The 21,101-nt window shown below is 38.8% G+C and overlaps 2 protein-coding genes across 3 annotated transcripts; one reads left to right on the top strand and one right to left on the bottom strand.

The window, feature by feature from the left end:
* Nucleotides 1-461: 461 nt before the first annotated feature.
* Nucleotides 462-16,159, top strand: LOC145941220 (DNA-dependent protein kinase catalytic subunit). 2 transcript variants are annotated; one of them, XM_083047195.1, is made up of 16 exons: nt 462-650; nt 889-1,071; nt 1,652-1,848; nt 2,395-2,566; nt 2,667-2,782; nt 2,921-3,307; nt 3,384-3,562; nt 3,691-3,944; nt 4,016-5,513; nt 5,662-6,496; nt 6,746-10,884; nt 10,966-11,509; nt 11,703-14,063; nt 14,177-14,891; nt 15,404-15,609; nt 15,815-16,159. In XM_083047195.1, exons 2-16 carry the CDS (start codon nt 945-947, stop codon nt 15,890-15,892), a joined length of 11,808 nt encoding a protein of 3,935 aa, XP_082903321.1. In that variant the 5' UTR covers nt 462-650; nt 889-944; the 3' UTR covers nt 15,893-16,159. The 2 variants fall into 2 exon arrangements, with proteins under 2 accessions (XP_082903321.1, XP_082903320.1); XM_083047194.1 differs by having other exon boundaries at nt 462-1,071.
* On the bottom strand, nt 16,160-20,933 carry Wds (WD repeat-containing protein wds). The gene is made up of 8 exons (XM_083047196.1): nt 20,726-20,933; nt 19,045-19,141; nt 18,807-18,970; nt 18,393-18,482; nt 17,865-18,004; nt 17,475-17,706; nt 17,287-17,374; nt 16,160-17,153 (listed from the first exon to the last, which is right to left on the bottom strand). The coding sequence occupies exons 1-8, from the start codon at nt 20,816-20,818 to the stop codon at nt 17,053-17,055; spliced, it is 1,005 nt and encodes a 334-aa protein (XP_082903322.1). The 5' UTR covers nt 20,819-20,933; the 3' UTR covers nt 16,160-17,052.
* Between the last annotated feature and the right edge of the window lie 168 nt (nt 20,934-21,101).

The following is a 21,101-nucleotide window of genomic DNA, read 5'->3' as shown; positions in this document are numbered from 1 at the left end:
AAGCAGTGGTATCAACGCAGAGTACTTTTTAAAAAAATAAAAAAAGTAGATTCATATATATATTTTAAAGGCATTAAAATTTGAAAACTATATAATATTTTATACTTGCTATATCATATAACTTAAAATAACGCAATATCATATATAAATAATATATAAAATATTGTAGTATATATCGCATAAATATTGAAATGAAATAAAACAAATGACAATATGCATATATTCTAATTATTTAATTTGCTCCGTTCTTACTACTAAAAGTATTAAAAGCTTAGGAATATTAAAAAAATATTGAATTAAATTAAATCTGTATTAACATTCTGTCACGATCACGATCTCCGCGTGAATTTGTTGTGAGTTGTGAAGTCGGTCACATGCAATGACATAATTCACGCATGCGCGCGAAAGTTCCGTCACAAGTTTATCCCTCTCCCTTCATATCCCAATTGTGTGTAGTGGTGATGATGAGATGACAGCTGATAACGATAGTTGTTTTCCATTTACATCAAAACTCAGATAATTCTCACTTGTGACGTCATAACTCAGTTGAATGCACGTTCCTTTTGAAGCTGAGAAAGTGAGATTCAACTGAGTTTCTGCACACGATCGAGACCGTGTGCTTTAGTGAGTTTAATAGACTCACATTAAAAGTAAGGTTATGAACCTGTATTATTGTGGCGGGACGTCGTTATGCTTTAAAAACTCACGATTACTCACGATACAATTTACAATGCTAGATTTAAGATTATTGAGAATATTTTCTCACTTGCGCGTTCCTTTTACTCACTGAACCAATGACGTCATATCTGAGTATAAAATACTCACATAACTGAGTGACTCAGTATCACTTGAGTGTAAAGGAAAGCAACTGATAAAGTAGTCGTGCAGTTGCAGCTACGGAGTACGGGGTACAGTTAACATTTCGAGCTCGGGTAAAATGAAGAATGGATTCCTATCAAAATTTCATAGAAACATTACATCGGGATATCTCCATCAGAGATTTTGGTGCCTTGACAAACATTTTGAACAATGGTCAGGGATTTCTCGCGATTGTTTCACTTGAACATCGCGGTAAGTATAATAATAATGAATTTTATAATAGCTTATAATAATACTATTTTATCATTTTAATTGTATTAAAATAATATAGAACATCACTCCTTCTGGCTGCATTATATCCTAACGAGAGATTCTATTCAATGATTTTTTGTAAATCAAAACGTCTCGATGTATAATTTATCATAATTTACCGTAATTTTTCAATAATTTTAAAATTCTGCAAATTTTTAAATCATTAAACTTTAAATTACTGATTAATTAATTTTAATTAGAATTAATTAATTTAACATTTTTATTAAAGTATTGCTTATTTTATCAACATCCCCTTTTGGTTATACTAACAATAAATATATCTTATATATAAAAAATTATAAATATGATTGGCTTTTATTTTATGTATGTTTATTATTTTTAATTTTAAAACCTTGCAATATTAGGTCTGTTCTTTTCACCTGAACTGACTTCCCTCCAATGTGGAATAATAAAGATAAACTCTGAACTAGTGCAGCCAGTTTAGCTGAAAAGAACAGATCTATTGTAATAATTTATATACAGTCATATATATATACCTATATATGCATTTGTTTCTTAGAATCACTTGTATGCAGCATATTTGATAGAAGAGATGGCTTGCTGTGTTTCCTCAACCGTGAACTTAAAAGTCGGGGAAGGTCGGAAGAAAATAGATTTATTGACAATGCACTCACAGGGGCATTTCATTTTCTTGAATTTTTTATCCAAAATTTTTACACAACTTTGTGTTTCGTACAATATACTCTTCAAATTAAGGTATTATAAAATAATAAATTATATAAGATACAGTAATAAAAATTAAAAATAAATCTGGTGTGTAGAATTTTTCTTAGAATTTCTGAGGTATGTGTCTGGGGTATTGTTCCATTTTTTGATGATAATACATGCTTCTCTTTGTCACGATATTAAGAAGATACATATCTTCCCTACTTGTGCCTACTTCAAGATAACAGGATGATTTAATGATGACGTCACCAGCGTCTCTTATTTCAACTTCAGGATTCATATTCATCAAATAGAATCCTGCATGCGTGAAACTTGCTTAGATTACATAGTACAAAACATGCATAAATTATCTTACTTGTTCTTAGCTGTAGATACTGAAATATGAATAATTCTACTTTTATAAACCATACACATACTTCTTCTCTATTGTTAATATAACTTATATACAAGACTTTAATATTGTATCATTTCTATTTAAGTGAAATATATTTTGAAGTAAACTTAATGCTGCATTTTTATATACATTTTATATGATTTATTTATAATTTTTTAATGGTTCTTTATAATATGTTATAGGATGTGTGTCAGTTAGCGCTAACTATAAAATGTGCTTGTTACACCCAGAAAGCTGCTTGTAACGCTTTTACAAAATTAATAGAGTTATTCAGGAATGATGATTTAAGACTCGGTGAGACAGTGCAACACTTTACGAGACAATTTAGGAATTATAATATATATAATATAAAAGGTGAATATAATGGGAAATATAATAAAAATGAATATATAATAATTTTATTTAAATTAAAATGTGAATTAAAAAAATGATTTTATGTTGTTCTCTGTTATAGAAAGAAGATTGATATTTCGTGTTCTTGGTAAGATAATCAAGTACAATGGAAATGTCTGTTCGCAGAACCGTTGGAATGATATTTTTAACTTACTGTATTTTGATGCATCTAAAGAGGTAAAGCTATTCAGCTACGATCTATAAATTTAATTATTAAGCAATTCGAGTTATCAAGAACTAAGAATATGTAACGTTATATAATATTTGTAACATTAATTTGATATGTAATATTGTATAATATTTTTTTATACACAGTATAATTCAAATACCGAATTATCGAGATTACCCAACGATTTTCATGTGTACTTTGATGTTCTCGCGGACATGTTGGACAGTAGTGAACCGCCGGAGGAAACAAGAAAGAAACACTTCGAAAAATTGTACAAATGGATTATGAATCTTAAGCAGCTAGATAAAGAACCTGTGATTAGATCGGCGATAGATCTTCTGAGTCGTCATATGAATTTCTTTCAAGATCTTCTGTATTCTGATTACAAAGATTGGCACGAATTTCTTCAGAGTTTATCATGCAAGACTACCGCTTCTGGTGCTTACGGACGGCGCGCGTTGAAAAAATTTTACCAAGTTATGGGGCACATTCTTACAGAAACAAATAGCGGAGATGTACAAGAAATATTAGTGGTAAATAAGATATTGTGTTATAGTTTTTTTTTGCTAATTTATAAAATGCTTCTGTAATTTATATTTCTGATTTCAGTTTTTTGTTGAAGAATTTGAAAACAAATTTCAAAATACCGACTTAGGTCTAGCTACATTGCAACTAATTATTTACGGATTCAGTCAAATGGCTGCACCATGCAAAAGGCATATGGAAAAATTCAACGTCAGATATATGTATTCGATTATATCCAGTTATGCACTTCCTCTTTGCTTCAGGTAAGAATAAAACTATTTCAGATATATCCAATATAATTATTTTAATATTAATATTACATTGAAATTTTCTACTTTTTTTCGATCTTAATGAAATAATGATAAATTTTCTGTATCTTTTCTTTTTCAAGCGAACAGAATCATTCCACGCACATAGAAACCATCTGTTGTTACCAAGAAGCGCTGTCGGAAATACTGTGTCACATGCCTGATGTTACAATTGAAAAGATTAACGTTCTTATAAAACTCAGTATCTATACGATCAAGAGATTTCCTGACTTGGTAATATCTAACAACGCGCTCGCTGTTTCAGCGTTGATTAAAATTATCAGCAAACTTGGAACTATCGATAGAAGTCTTCTGCAGCAATATCTCGATAATATAAGTAAGTAAATAGATTGATTTTAAATAATTGTAATTTTAAATAATTGTATTAAATCTCGTTTTTGTAATCAGTTTATAACGGCATCGCTTGGAGCTGTTCGCACACGTTGGCGCTCGACGCGGAGTTACAACGAGAACTGAACAACTTGCAACAGTCACCGATATGCTACAAGAATTATCTACCTTTGTGGACGGAACTACTGAACGTTGAGAGATATCTGGGATGCGAGCAAATGGCGCAACATGTGGCAGACACCTTGATAAATGTGTCTATCACGTTGATCGGCCGATTGGACGTACGTGTAAAACGAATAAACGAGGACACCGTGTATTCGGACGTAGCCCTTACTCAGAGTGCCTTGAACCAAGCGGACTTTCGCGTGTTCACGAATCTTGTAGACCTTTACGTCGATGTTATCGACACCTCGGAGCTGTCGCTGTTCGCCAACACCGTGTGCAGATTTCTCTACGAAATTATCAGACTATCGTATAAGTATCCTTTGATATCTGGTTTCTATAAGCTCGTTCGGACTGGTATGAAGATCTTTGTCGCTCGCGTGTCAGAAGAAGACGAAGAAGAAAAAGAAGAGAACATCAGAGAATTGCAACGGATAAAAGAGCTTTTATCTAATTACTTGGCACGTACTCTCGATCTAATCCCCACGTTCTCAAACGAATTGCTAATCTCATGTCTCTACCTGATCCTGGATGCACCTCATGTATACCTCAAGGATACACTATCATGCACGCTACCGGCATTCAAGATCGCGTTTACTGTCGGTCTGAGCAATCTGGAACTCGCGGACACTGCGCTCACTACTCTGGAGACGTGGACTGAGCAAGAACGAAAGCAGGAACGAACGAACGAATTGCTGCGCGAGATCGTAGCGTACCTGGAACCATATTTGCGCAGCACGGAGAGCTCCGTCGAGGTCTCTCAAGATCTAACGACGGCGAGAAGTCGCGTGAAACGCGTCGAAGTGGTTGACACTGAGTGTAAGCTGCGAAACTTCCAACGACGAGTTCTGCTGTTCCTAGGATCTCTCGACCACGATCTGCTGTCAAGTTTCGTGCACGATCGCGCTTCCCGTAGCACCGGGGCGTCCTGGGATCGCAAGAATCTGCTCAAGTACAGCTTACCGCTGACGGACGCGCGACTGGACATCCACTTCGATCGAACGTTGCCACGGATAATCGCGTTGGCGCGCGAATCCAGCGATCGGCGCACCAAGATCGCGGCCTGCGAGGTTCTGCATTCGATGGTGGCCCTCATCGTCGGGTCCACCGCGCGACACCTATCCACTTCGGAGAATCGTTTCACCGTGCTCTACGGCACTCTGTGCCCGGCCATGCTTGCTCTTGGCTGCGATTCCGACGAGGTTGTGCGCGGCCTCTTTCAGCCGTTGACGTTACAGCTGATGCGATGGCTTAGCTCTAGGTTCATGCTATTATCGCCCGTGATCTCTCCTGTTCTCGATTCGCTATTCGACAACTTAACCGACGATTCGAATCCCGCCTTGCGCGAATTCTCCGGCACGTGTCTGGCGGAATTCACACGTTGGTCGATCAGGTATCTCAAGGATTTTTAGTATTTTTTGTTTACAAAACTGACAACTTTTGTATTATTATTTTCTTTTAATTCGGTTTGTTGTACTTTTATTGCGACTATTTTTATGTATTTTTGAAACAAGCGCATAATAAATTAATTTGTCCATTAGGCAAGCGCCGGAAGTGCAAGAGACCCAGTCGAACGTACATCGGATCGTCCGAAGGATCAACGAGCTCGCTCTGCACCCGTCGATGCGTAAACGCGTAGCCGCGGCCATAGCCTTTAATCATCTCTATGTGATTCTGCGCGAGGACGATGACACAGTGTCGATCTATTGGCTAGAAATATTCTACTGTTTCGTCTGCAGTTTGAATGACGAATGCGACGATCCATCAATTGCGAACGCGCTGGCTCACGTCGAAAAAGTAATGAGATTCAAAGCAGATCTTTTGAAGGTGGCTGATCCACGGGACAAGAGGAGGAAGCCGCACGAATTTGAGGGCGCAACTGTGACTCACGCTCTGCATTGGTTATTATCGCGGTGTGGAACACTCGACGAATGTTGTCGAGCGAAATGCATGGAATTGTATCTCAACGTGTCGAAATACGTCGATAGTCCGCAAGAAACGATACGGATCTTCGTCGAGACTTACGGGATGGATCGATTGAACGATATTATTCTGAAAGGCTTGGAATCGGACATAGAAGACATCTCCGTCATCGGCAATGTGACACCGTTTTTGAAAGCTCTGAATTACTACGTATGGTTGCTGGAGAACCAATTGCTTCAGATAGAAACTCTCTTTCCCGCTCTCGATGACGCACAAGAACATATGATCTTCTCCTGTATTCGTAGTTTTACTTGTCAATTCTGGCGAGTAATCGAGGATTTTCCGATAGAGGCGATTGCGATAAATTCCAGGGAACTCGAACAACTGCAGACGCTACAGTGCAAAACTCTGATGGCTACGTTGAATTTTATACAAGTGCTGCTGAACATTAACGTGAGTTGCGCTTATTGCCAGTTTATTGTTTAGTTTAGTGCTAGTTAAATAATCGAGCAGATTTATCGAATCAAATTAACAATTTGCGAATAATAAAACTAATAAGGGCCAAGCTATAATTATTATTGCTCATGAATAAATCAATTATTAATCGCAATACAATTGTTTTAAGGACTATTTCGATAAATTAACGCATACAATTTTGTCGAGGAGCAACTGTGATAAAGTTCAATGATTATCATTTTTCAGGTAAATGCTGTACCGGAATCCTTGTGGGACAAGTCCTTGTCCGTGTTAACGGTCAAGTGTATAATGTATCCACGAGCGGTCGGCTTCGACATTAGGAACATTGAGATGACGGACAAGTTACCGCACGTCCTGGAAAGTTTATTAAACACTATGAAATTGCGTCTTACCTATGGTTTACCGAACATCTTCAAGGATTGTCTTATAATTTCCGGCCGAAGATACGTCGCGAGACTTCTCAATTTACACGACATCGCGCAAAACAATCTCGGCGACAATCTGATCCAGCATGTTAACGGTCTGATTCTGCTACAGCGATGCGACATATTCGATCGAACGATCCTAGAAACGAGCCAAGCCTTCGTGAACGGCGAGGAGACGGTGATGAGTATCTTCGAGTTTCTAGTGAGTAGACGCATCGGGGAACCGACTTGCAGAAATTTGAACGCGCTGATGATCGAATATTTGAGAACCCTAATGGAGTTTCAACTCTCGCTGTTCTCATCGACGATCGAGACACCGATAATGGTGGTACCCGAAGATACTCGCTCGATAGCCGACAAGCTGGTGAGATTGATATCCGATGAGACTCCGGTCATCGGCGCGGATTCCGCACAGATTACTCACGGCGAATATTTTTTGAACATGTTTAAGAGCGCGATTTTCAAGTTTATGTTGACGCACGTCGGCGCGATCACGCTCGTCTTTGACGAGACGTCGCGCGACAAACCATCCTTTTTGCTCAAGTGGCTCGAGGATCTGCTGCTGTATCTAAAACAGCACAAACGCGAATTGCAGGCTCACGTAGGTGCGACGGTGAATGCGATTCTGCGGGAATTTACGTGCCTGAAGAATGCCATCTGTAATATGGACAGTCGCAAGGAGAGACTGATTAATATTTACGGCATTGTGGTGCGTCTCGGTTCGAAGCCCGTGAAACTCGCGCGGGATTCCGCATTCTATGAATGGATTCTGAATCAATTGAGTAATGGTGATCTTGAGTATAAGACGCTGATTCTGCAAAGATTTTTTATTTGCCTGACGGACGCGACGACGGATCACATTCACGAAAGGCTCAACGAGTTGCAAAGAATCCTGCGGTTTCTGAAGAACAACGCCAAGGATCTATGCTCGAATCTATCTGAGACAAGCGTGAACGCCATGAAGGTGATCGACTGTTTTGAAATACTGCTGACGTTGTTGTCGACAACAAAATCAATAACCATGCTCGAGGGCGTGATACACTTTGCAACCGGAACTGGCGATCGTCTGTTTCGGGACGGAAAAGTGGAGGAACATCTGCGCGAATATTATCGCGAAGTGTCCAGTGAACACGTTCTACGATCATTGGAGTTGACGTATAACATGTTTATTAACTCCGACATGGAGTTCATGAACGAAACTGACAGGTTCGATGTTCTGAACGGATTTCTCTTGCCAACGTTCAAGTTTTGCGACGCGATCACGATCGAGCGCTTTTTCGAGCGAAACATTTGCCAGTTGTACGGTTACATTGATCCATCCATCCCGACAGAATCCACCGACGAGACGAGAACCAAACAGATCATCGTGGCCAAGATTGGATGCTTTCAACTGATAACAATCATGTTAGCTACGGTGGATATAAAGAAGATAGAGGATGTGATCGCGACAATCCCGCAAAATACTTCTAATCAAATCGAGACCGGCAAGGAGCTTCAAAGTTTATTCATACGCACCAAGGATACGCGAGCTCTAAATATTAAGAAACCGGGATTTAAAGAGCTCTTGCGTCTCTTGCACTGTTCCGCGTACAACTGCTCGTTGGCGATCATCAGCTTGAAGGAGGAGGAATTTTTCTACCAGATAGTATTCGGCGAAGATCGCGCGAAATGTCTCTTCATTTGGAAGAACATTGTGGATCTCGATAAGCCTTACCATCTCGGTCAGACTTTTAAGGAACATCCGAAGACCCGCGAGATCGCCGTTAACGTGAGATCCACAACTTTCAGCATGGACGATTCACGATACAGATATACGTACGTTCACAGTTACGATCTGATGACCTCCACGCTGTCCGAGGACATCAACGCCTATGATTTCAACAGAAGCGTTCTGCTGCCTCGTCCCGGTTCGAGAAATCTCGGCAATGCGCACGGCACGACGAGCATTGTCCTTGAGAGCGATGATTTCAACCAACACGAATGCATGCCGTATATATGCGTCCTATTGCGACGCATGAGGGAGGTCTGCGTATCGAGCAACGAATTGCCCAAGTGTATGGAACTCTTTTGCAACGCTATGCGGTCGTATCATGAAGTAAATCTCAGACTATTTCTACTGAGGATCTTCTGGAACACGGTCGATGTGTTCAAGCCTTACGCCAAGTTTATGTTAACACCGATTGTCACAACCGTCGCTGATTATCTGAAACAATACCATTTGAATTATATCATCACGGACATTCTGGAGATACTTATAGATTGGCACGACGTGGCCCTGCCGTGCGAGAATGGCGGAGCGCAAGCTCAGGAACTTTTCAAGGCGCTTATCGAAAGAGCATTAGAAACATTCGATGAACGACGCGTGTACGACTATAATCTCGGTCTAATAAGGACTCTAGTGGAGAAGTGGCACAGCTATCTACGAGTGCCGAACGATTTGTTGAACGAGAAAATAATATCCGCACCGAAGGCCGCGGTGTATCTCATCTTAGTGCTTCTCGACAACGGTATGACGGAAAAGATCGTCCCGAGAGACGACATCGTCGACTTCCTGCTGAAATCGTTGGACGATTGGAATACGTCTGAAACGGACAAAACGCCTCTGCAGTGCAGCGAATGCCTCGGACTCTACCTGAACTCTTTGGATAAGCTCGACGAGGTCGAGAGAGAGATTAAGAAGCGCAAAGTAAAAGAGAAAATCTCCAATGTCCTCGGTTTTGAAAAGCAGTATCAATATATGATTAAACAGGTGAAACGCATCGCTGTTCTCTGCCGGACTTATCCCGAAGTTGCCACGGATTACATCAACGTGACGTTCAGCGCGATGGCCAAGAATGTGGAGAGACCCTACTGCCTGGAGATATTCGCGTTAGCGATGCCGAGACTCGACCAATCCATGATTTTGAATTATACGCGTCGTATGAAGCTTCAGAAAGTGCTGAGGGATCGAGCACCGTTTTGCGAGAAGTTGGCGCTGGGAATCGTCGGCAATTTAGTAGCGACCATCCCACCGTCGGATCTGTTGACCTACGTGAATCTAACGATCCCGTACATTAAAGACATAAACACGGAACACCGGGAATTAGTCTACGACATACTCATGAAAGTTTACAGGAAATACTCGGAAGAGACTACGGCGAATGACGACGATCTTCAGAAGATTCTTCAGAACCTCCGGTCTATAAGCATGGAGAACCTGCTGGCCGGTTTGCTGGATCCATCTCAAGAGTTGCAGGACAAAATACTGCGCTTCTGGACGGAGGAGACAAAGCTCAGCACGGAGAGCTCGAAGAATCGTTTGCTCGGACTTCTCACCATGCACTCGTGGCTTTGGAAGACGACGACGACGTCGTCGTCGTCGTCTGAAGACGACGCGTTCGCGCCTTTCGTGGCGCTGTTGATGCTGCAGCTGACTACCAAATCGAGGGATTACAACAAGAACATGTTCGACGCGCCGTTGCACGACGATTGCATCTTCGAGAATTATACAGTAGCAGTTTCCTGGCGGAGGCGGAATCTAAGTTATATGACCCCGATGTTCGTCGATTCGCTTGCCTCGCAGATGAGCTACGGCACCTTCTCTCAGATAGACGATGCCGATTATTCACATGGCGTAAATTCCTATTCGCGTTTCTCGCGACACTCAAATATTCCTCTGAGACTCCGTGCGACGCAGGATTTGCAGTTTGAGCCGACTCTCGATGACGACGAAGCTGTGGATATCACCACGGCCCTCGAATTCGATCGAACGACAATCGCATCTTCGTCGAGACAGTCATCGCGAGCCACGACGACGCGCAGAAGACCCGTTAGATTGCTGGCAAACTCGTCAGACGTCGCAAACATCATCCGTCATAAGAAAATACAGAAAAACGTGCAACGGGCAGAAATGATGAAGCAGGAAAGTATCAGGCAGAGAAGTAGCGTGAGATTGTACAGGTAAGATCAGACTTGGATATTTTTTAGATTACATATGTGAATTTTGAATAAATGTTAATGTTCTTCTGCTTTTATTCACAGAGATTATAGAATCGGAGATTTCCCCGACATTGAAATACCTCATTCGAGTCTGATTGTACCGCTTCAACAGTTGATAAAACTAGATCGGTTGATCTGTAAAGACGTGACTGTGTTGTTAGTCTGTTCATTGATCGAACAAACGACCGAGAGAAATCAATCCAACGATTTCTATCGGGCCGTTGTGGACAATTTAAAGAGTATTTTGCACGATTCGAGCGAGAGAGACAGTCCCTTCAACGCTGTTATTCTGGAGACATTGTTACAATTAAACGTCACCGACTGTCATCCGCGAGACATAGCGAAGATCTCCAAGACGAGCCGCTTGGACGTTCTCGGCGCTCTTCTCCTGGAACGCAATTTGTTGCCTGACCCACGGGATGATGACTCGCCTACACTGAACAAAAGAATGCGAAGACACGAGTACGAAGAGACCGATAAGTGGATGCAATTGGCATCTCTCTATAAATCACTGAATGACGTCGACGTTGTTTTAAGTATCTTCCGAAGACGGCAATTCTTTGAATCGCACGGCGCTGACGTGCAGGTAATTCTGATATTTGATTGACACAAAAATATAGATTTCTTTTATAAAGTAAGAGAAAATAGAGTTGAGTTCACAGAAATCATTTTCTATCGATCAAAATAATTCTATTAGTTTTGTTGTCTTTTATACATCCTTTCCATCTGGAAAAAAACTTCTTTGATTCTTTTTTAAAAACAACTCGTTCTTTCTTCAGGAAGCGGCTTTCGCGGAAATAAACGGCAATTGGATCCAAGCGAAAGATGCCTACAAACGCGCTTACGAACAAATTGAGAATCGGTCGATGAGGGAGCACTGCTTTCAAGGTTTACTCGAGGCCGTCGAGAATTTATCCGATTGGTCGGAGATCGATCGGTTCGTGAAGGACCGCTCGTACAACGGAAATCTGAATGGTGTCTGGAACGACCCATGGAAGGACTGGATGGTTCCGTATGCCTGCGATGCTTACGTACATATGACGGCAGAGTTAAACTGGACGTTGATTGACAACGATCTGCCAATCATCCAATCGTGGATGGACGATCGAAATAAACAGAAGTATCTTAAGCAAGCGGTAGGCGAAGATCTAATAATGTTTCTGCTGACGAGCGAAGAGCAGCAGAGACAGGCCACCGATCTGTTGAACGATCTTCTGGATAAGACGGGAGAGCAATGGGTCGATTTGAATCCCCTCTGCACCGAACGGAGAATACGCGAATCGCTGAAGCTGCAGGCCATGAACGATCTCAACGCTTCGCTCAAGGTTCTTCGATGTGCGAACGATGCGAACTACTTAGACCGGCTAGCTGCGTTGTTGAACTTTTGGTCGTCGAAAATACCCACTGTTCAAGACAATCTCGTGCAGTGGAATAAATTAGCCGCTTATCGAACGTACATCTCAAGGTTATTTTTAAACATCTTCAACGATATGAAAGAGGATAGAAACGAGGATAATTACAGAAAGAAATGTGCGATCGTAGAGCAGATATTCCAAAACAGTTATCAACTCCGACTGGGCATCGCCGACGCTGCGTTGCACCAGAAACACCGATATATCGCCGAGAAGCATCTGGATTACATGAATTATAACAATCGCTTAAAGGGCATCGGGTGGCTCGAGGCTAAGTTGAAATGGCGCGAGGCTAGGATCAAGTGTCTGTGCGCCGACGTCGAGACGAATGCTTCCAGAAAAATGTCCGATTATACCGTTTCTTGGAGGCGATTGCACGAACTGCTAAGATTGGATGAACTCGACGTCGACACGAAAACCGCCATTTGGCAGCACGTCGGTGCACTGGCTTCGAAGATCGAATTTTCAAGCAGGAAGGACACAGAATTCGCGCGCGCGTTGGCAAGTAACGTCGTGATCCTGCAGGACATAAGAATCGCGGAATCGACACGCGTCGATCTGAATATGTCTCTTCAGGAGCAATTGTTGCAGTACAGTTTGAACAATCTGCGAGAGTGTTGCAGGTACGCAGAGCGAACCGTCGCCACCAATATCGGCGAGCACTATTGCGCCTTGGCTCGGCACTGTTACGGCAGACTGACGTCCACCGATGCGGGGAGCGACGAACTTTTCTACGATTTCCTGTCCTCCACCCTGAAAGCTATGCGTCACGACTATCTCGAGGCGGCGCACTATTTTCCCTGCTTGCTGAGACCAGAACGGTTGCGGGACCAGAGAACGCGTGACACATTCGTTCAAGAATGCGCCGAGTTGCAGCCATGGTTGTTTCTACGCTGGCAGGATCTGCTGTTTTCCCACCTAGCCACGCCGTCGATCGCACCGATCGTCGAGAGACTTGCCAAAACTTATCCCGACGCGGTCGCCTATACGTATCATCAGGTGGTCGAGAGAAACCCCGGTGTCCCTCAAGACAGAAACATTCAGCAAGTACGTTTGCTCTTGAGCGACAAGCTGGACAAGTACGATAAGTTCCTGCGCGCGATACAATATGTGGCGCAACCAGAATTGTATCTCAAGTATTATCTCGACGAAGCGCTAAGGGATCTGTCGCGAGGAAGAGCGGCGACAGTCGTCATCGACTCGCTACTGCAAAAGGTCTATCCGAACGCGCAGGCGGGGAACAATGATCCTCGTCCGGGTGATATCTACAGGACGATCGCGAGATACGAAAGGGAGATAAAAGCCTTGAATCCTGAAGATCGCGATTCCATGCAGGACGGAATACAAAGACTCAAGAAATCGTTGGACGAGCAACTCTTGAAACGCGCGAGCAAAAACAGATTGAACGATTACAGCCCGTTCTTGCACGAGTACACGGGCGGCGATATCGAGGTACCCGGCCAATACGTCGGTGACAGGGAACCCATACCGCGTTATCATGCGAAAATCGCGCGTTTCGAGCCGCGCGTAGCGGTTATGCGATCCCTGCGCAAACCGATTCGCATCGGCATGGTGGGCGACAACGGCAAGGAGTACAAGTTCCTGGTGAAATTCGGCGAAGATCTGACGATCGATCGCGGCCTGCAGCAGCTGTACGCCACCATGAACAGGACATTGCGCAATGACGCGAGTTGCAGACAAAAACGTTTAGCCATAGACACGTATGAGGTATATATATTTTATATATTATGTAAATTAATAAAAACAAATAATACTAATAATACTATACACACATTCCTTTACTCCATTCGCAATAACACATAAATCTTCTCAATTCGCAGGTGATTCCGTTGTCGAGATCATTCGGTCTCATACAGTGGATCGAGGATACGAAATCCCTGGAGGATCTGGTACGCTTCACTCTGTCCAAGACAGAGATCGAAAGATGCGAGAAGATTCGCGAGAGATACGCGACGTGGATAGCGAACGCGACATCCCCGAGGCAGCCTCGGCTCATCGATCAGTACAAGGAGGCCGCATCCAGGTACAGCTGGCGAACGGTCACGGATCAGATGGAGCGCTTCGTCGGCGAGAGCAGGCAAACTGCTCTGCGCGATGCTTTCACCGCCGTTAGTCCTTCGCCGGAGTGCTTCGCGACATTGCGACGCAACTTCGTCGCGAGTTACGCGACAATGTGCGCGGCGCACTGGCTCGCAGGCGTAGGCGATCGTCATCTGCAGAACACCCTGGTGCGCGTGACCACCGGACGATGCCTGGGCATCGATTTCGGCCACGCTTTCGGCGGCGGGATACGCGCCCCCGTACCGGAACTCGTGCCCTTTCGTCTGACGCCGCAGATACTCGAGTTACTGCGACCCTTCACCGAGCGCGACCTCCTGGCGACAATCATGACCTACGTGATGCGTGCCCTGCGCGACGATCGCGGCCCGATCCTCGCTTGCATGAACATCTTCGTTCACAAGCCTGCCAATCGGTCGAATATCAACAATGACGACGAGATAACGATGAGGGATGGTGATGAAGATGTTGACGCAGGTAATGTGAGGCACAAAATACTGTGAATTTTACAGATGATCTTGTTCAGTACGGAAGACATCGAATTGCGAATTTTTATATATGTGAAATATGCTTACTAATATAAGTATTATAAGCTATTATAAGAAATATACGTACTCTTATTTGCATTTATAAGAAATAAATATAAATTTGTGAAATATTTTAATACACTCTGATGCAAGTTTATATAATATTCTATGAATTTATTATATAATTTAAAAATTTTTTATATTATATATAATTTATTATATAAAATATATATATAAAATATTTAATTATATAAAATTTATTAGATTATATATAATATATAATAAATATATTATATATAATATATATATAAATGTATGCACGATTATTTAAAGAGAAAAAAATATACTTCCTAAATATAATCTCTTGTAACTTTCGCACATTTATATATACAAATAAGTTCGTAGAATATTATATTATAATATTTTATATAAATAATACAAAAATCGTATTATATTGCGCAGACTTAACATGGTCGTCCAAGAAAAATATTGAGATAGTTGCGAAGAAATTAAATGGGATCCATCCATCACTCATTACATTGGAGCAATTAAGGGAGGCGCATGATGAATATTTTACAAGATATTATGCCATTGTCATTGGCGATAATGGTGACGTCAAACAAGCACGAGCAGATATAAGAAACGATTGTTTGACACCTGCTGAGCAGGTAATTTTGATTCAGTACTGCAAGCATATTTGATTATAACGTTAAAAATGATACATGACTATCATTTTTTCCCTTTGCTATAGACAACTAAATAAACAATATCATATTTTCTTCATTTTTAACGTTATAAATCAAGATATCTATATCTAAAAAAAACTCGAAATTTCCTTTTATACCTCGTATTAATGAATAATAATATTTCCAGGTGGATTGTTTGTTAGATCAAGCGAAAGACTTCAATATTTTGGGCCGCATGTATGCAAATTGGCAATCTTGGTTGTAATACTGTTTCTTTTCACAGAATATTATAAAACATTATAAGAGTAATATACGACAATTTAAAAAGAGCTGCAAATTGGCAATCTTGGTTGTAATACTGTTTCTTTTCACAGAATATTATAAAACATTATAAGAGTAATATACGACAATTTAAAAAGAGCACAAGAATTATGCATAGAAATATATTTTATATATTTGTATTTTTTAACATAAATTGAACAAACTATAATCATGTGTAATTATATAAAATAAAGATATATAATATTTTTGATTATAATTTTATTACATATCTCTTCTTGTACTATAGGATACAGCTGATCTGATAGGCAAAGTTTATTAGATTTTATAAATATTAATTATATTTAATACATTGTTAAAATCAATCTATATAATTAAGACATATATCAATTAAAAAACGAAGCTTAATATATGTCGAGTCTGTGTGTGTGTGTGTGTGTGTGTGTGAATGTATGTGTGAGAGAAATTTAAGAGATAGAAACTAATATTTTAGATTTTATAATTATTTTGCAAGTTATGAATTTTAGAAGTTACTGAATTTAAAAGATATTGAAATTCCTATTTCTTGATAACTCCTTTGCCTAACATCTGCCGGATGTATATTTATTGCATTTGAACTTGAATTTTGGATCTTTAGTGATTTTCAAATTGTATCTATTACATACTTACATGTATTACACACTGGAAGTAACAAAATATCTTTGCTCGATGCTGCTTACATTTCTAAACGATATACGTATATGTATATACGATCGAATATCGATTTACTGCCTACTTTTATATATAAATATATAATTTTGTACATACAAGTAAAACATCAGACAAATGAAATGTGCAAATGAATTGAATAGCTTCACTTAACTTAGATTAAACTACTTCCCTGGTAATACTTTATAACAATTAATAATAAATGCTAAAAGGCATATCTCGAAATTAATTTACTCTAAAATAAAAGTCTATTTAACACTACTCAAAAATAAAACATATCTCTCTAGTATAAAATATTATTTACTTTACTATTTTCTAATTATTTTATACAGTTATGAAATGAACCTTATGATCAGAGTGCTTTACAATGTAATCATTTGTAAACTAAAAACAAAAATTTGTACAGGAGATAAGTAACAGTAAATTTGCAGATCGTCCTTATGTATCGCTTTTCCATAGTTTAATGGTTTTATCATTTTCGAGGGCGGCCGAAGCTATAATATTGTCCGTAGGATGACATGTTGTGCAAAGTACTACATCTGAGTAAAAAAAAAAAGTATATGCTTTCGAGAATATATATGCGTCGTATGTACAAAATTTGAAGGCTTTAAATTTATTTAATAGTGCGTGTGGCACTATTTTCTTACTGTTCTTAAATTCACATATACTTACCCGTATGCCCCTGTAGCTTTTGTACAATCTCCTTTGTCTGCAGATTCCAAATGTATACCATATGATCTTCAGAACCAGATACAATCCACTATGTAAGAATAAAAAAATATTGAGTCAATTGTTACAATACATTGTCTCTGTATTGCTGTCTCGATCTTACATATCTTTTTGAGATCTATAATACACACCTTTCCACCTGTTACAGAAAAGTTTGCAAAGATACAGTACTTCTCGTTCTTATGGCCTGTATATGTTTTTAAGCATTTCCCTTTACTATAATCCCACAATTTCAATGTATTGTCTAGCGTAGCTGCCAAAATATATTTGCCATTCGGTGAGAATTTGACAAATGATACTGGAGGATTATCATCATCTATCAATGTTTTCAAACATTGTCCCGAGGCAGTGTCCCAAATTCGACTGTAATATATATTGCGTAATATAAGCTATCAATATTATATTTTTGAATACATCTATCTTCAAAAGAAAAATACACAGTACACATTTTATATATACGCTTATATTTTTCTTTTCATAGATTATCTCGATTACGAAATTTTTTTTGTGATAATGTTTACCATAATCCATCGTAGCTACTCGATACGATTAAAGAGCCATCTCTGTTAAAATGCACTGCGCTAACAGGATCTGAATGCGCTGGCAAAGTTTTAAGGCATTTGCCAGTTCTAACATCCCAAATACGTACACTTTCATCAAACTAAAAGCAGTAAATTCTCTACATCTTTTCTTCTATAAATTGCACATGTAATATATATGTATAGCTTATATTTTAATTTAGTACATAGAGAATAGTCTACGTTTAAATCTGTATATCTTAAATATAACATGCAGAACCTCTATTTATTCTTAAAGTATAAATTATTTAATCTTGGAAAGACAAAAATAGTAGAAAAAACATTTCAAAATTGCAAAGAAAAATCAATTAACTCAATTCTTGAAAAGACTAATGTTTTGAAAAAATTCTGAAACATTCGAGTTAAATGAATCATATATATATATATATATTGATTAACAAATAAGTAATGTATATGTGTGTATTGTGTGTGTATATATTGTATATAACATATAATATATATGATACTTACAGAACCAGAGACTATGAGATTGGATTGTGGGTTGAAATTACAACAAAAAACGTAATTACTGTGACCCTTTAATGTTTTTAAACATTTACCCTAAAAGTAAATCCGAGATTAATATACCAAAGAGTAATATAATATCATAAAAAAAAACAAAAAACTTAATTTGTTGGACTATATAGAAATAAAACTTTAATTCCAAGTTTAATGTTACTTGGATGCTTAATGCTGATTTAAACTCATTGATATTTTATTAAATTAAAAGGTTTTCAGTAATTCATTCACAACATATAACTAAAAAATGATTGGTGCCTTTAACTTTTTTTAAAAATAAAAATTGACTTTAAATTCCAAGCAATACACATGTGTGTCCATTTTGCCAATTTTAATTGAAAAAATCTTATATAATGAATTACTTACAGAACTTAATTCCCATATTTTTAAAGTTTTGTCATCGGAAGCTGATACTAATAATCTACTGTCACTGGACCATGCTACATCCGAAATACCAAGTTTGTGACCGGATATAGTCTTTTCAAATTTTCCATCGTAAGATCCCCAGATCTTCATAAGCTTATCAGCAGCTGAAAATTAGATATTCGCCATTGTATTTCAGAGTAATGTTTGCACAACTGTATTTCTAAGAATTCTTATTTACCAGAGCTTGCCAACCATTCGCCATTGGGACTGAATTTAACAGATGAAACCGCTTTAGTGTGACCAGCCAAAGTATACTTTAACGTATAGGTGGGTTTCTGTAAAAAAAAAAAAAATAAAATAAAGATATAGATACTATAACTACGCATTTGCATTATTTGTTTGCATTATGAAATTATTATTCTGAATGCAAACATAATATTGTCAGACTTTAAAGTTTGGCTGAATTTATTGTTGTATTCAAACATGTATAGAAAAAAGCAGCTATCTAAAGAAAGAGTGAAAATTGTTCAACTATATAAAATAATAATGTCGTCTATAAGATAGACTGTAAAGAATGCGAGGCCTCCTACGTGGGGCAAACCAAAAGGAAACTACGTACCAGATTAAAAGAACATGCAAATAATATAAGATTGGATTCGTCCAAACACTCGGTAGTCTCTGAACATATATTAAACAAACAGCATAATTTTGATTGGGATAACGTGAAGATTCTGGACACAGAGGTTAATTATCATAAGAGATTGATCTCAGAAATGTTACATATAAAGGAACAAAAACACGGGATTAATAACATCACTGACACCGAGTTATTGGATGAATCTTATTTTGACATTCTAAATGAGATGGCGAATTTTTAGATTGTTTATGATGTTGTTATTGTGATCATTAACTCGTCATCCTTCAACGGAAAGACACTAACATCGAATATCGTGTCCTAGCGAAAATTAGAAGCCTAGAAATCAAGTCAACTAAAGTAATCATGTAAGTGTTTTAAGAACGATAGAACGCAGTTATAACTGTAAGTAACTCACATTTGATTTTATTGATAACAGTAAAACAAACAATTAACTAAAACAAATCGACATTGGCATAGTCAAAGGGATCGTCTTTCGCTGACCAGCGAAGAATGTTCGTATTGAAGAAATGCTCCAATCGTTGGTTGATAATGTTTAAAATAAAATTTAGTCAAACGTTCATACACGAGAATGATTATAAGAGGCTTCTAATTTGTCTCAAATTACACCACAACATTAAGTAATTTCATATCTGCAGCGATCTGCTTTTATCTTTGTTTTTAATATGAACTATTGTATCGTAACGCATAGAAACTGAATTTTTGAAAATTTACTGAAGAAGACTTAGTATAGTTCGAAACGTTTATATAACTAAATTATGACTGTGTATCGTTTACTTATTATATATCTAAATTAAGACTGTGTATCGTTTTATATCAAAAATTATAATAATATTGTAATTAATTATGAATTGCTCGTTTTAATCGGACTTTCCATATGAATATGATTAGTTTATAAACACTCGAGCTTGGATAATTTAATATATTTTTTGTTCAACTATATTATATTTATACAATGCATATGCAAGAAGGGAAAGCTACAAAAAAATGATATGAATGAAAACATTAAAAAAAACATGTGTACAAACTCCCCCCAAAAAACGTGACAAATCTAAAAACATACTGAAAAATTGAATTGATGTAAATTTAATCAACATCTTAAAAATTTCTCATTTTCCATAAAGATACAATTGATATATAAATCGGTCCTTCATGTATTATCTTGAAGTTTAGATTTATCTAACCGGCTTGTGCCACTTGTGCTTGCATAGCTAACCTCAACCTGTCTCTCTTTCTCTCTCTCATTTACCAAAATTCAAATTACCAAAGTCGCGTTGCTTTTCGTTCCGCTAACCGCTGTAGTGGAAGAGTTGTTGACGGACGTTTGGTGCCCAGGTGACGGGCCGAGAGGTACCATATTTGTTTTCTAATCGTCTATCGACGAAAACTTGCAGGACAGCGGCAAATGAAACATCTGTCCTAAAATTATCTGAAAGAAACACTTCGACAAGTCCGTGCCTGTACGAGATGGAAGACCGAATAACCGAGTCTGCGCAATTCGTTGATGCGCAAATCCGCGCGTTTGCTCTTGCGAGCAGTGTTGGCAAATTTACAACATAAAAATACAAGGCTTTATATAAAGGCAACCAATCAACGACATCTGCAACTATTTAGACCAATCAAAGGAAGTTTACTAGCAA

The sequence above is a fragment of the Prenolepis imparis genome, unplaced genomic scaffold (assembly GCF_030444845.1).
Source record: "Prenolepis imparis isolate NDT839.2.m4 unplaced genomic scaffold, iyPreImpa1.0 SCAF_9, whole genome shotgun sequence".
Classification (NCBI taxonomy): domain Eukaryota; kingdom Metazoa; phylum Arthropoda; class Insecta; order Hymenoptera; family Formicidae; genus Prenolepis; species Prenolepis imparis.
The sequence above is the reverse complement of the archived record's forward strand: the minus strand, read 5'-3'. Positions and strand labels throughout refer to the sequence as shown.

What these genes read in the sequence shown, in the direction of transcription:
- LOC145941220 (XM_083047195.1), top strand. Translation starts at nt 945, where the DNA reads ATGGATTCCTATCAAAATTTCATAGAAACATTACATCGGGATATCTCC. An exon ending in TGATGAAGATGTTGACGCAG is followed by an intron (nt 14,892 to 15,403) that starts GTAATGTGAGGC and finishes TATATTGCGCAG; the next exon opens with ACTTAACATGGTCGTCCAAG. An exon ending in GTTTGACACCTGCTGAGCAG is followed by an intron (nt 15,610 to 15,814) that starts GTAATTTTGATT and finishes TAATATTTCCAG; the next exon opens with GTGGATTGTTTGTTAGATCA.
- Wds (XM_083047196.1), bottom strand. Translation starts at nt 20,818, where the DNA reads ATGGTACCTCTCGGCCCGTCACCTGGGCACCAAACGTCCGTCAACAAC. An exon ending in AGTAGCTACGATGGATTATG is followed by an intron (nt 17,707 to 17,864) that starts GTAAACATTATC and finishes TATATATTACAG; the next exon opens with TCGAATTTGGGACACTGCCT. An exon ending in AAAGCTACAGGGGCATACGG is followed by an intron (nt 17,154 to 17,286) that starts GTAAGTATATGT and finishes TTTTTTACTCAG; the next exon opens with ATGTAGTACTTTGCACAACA.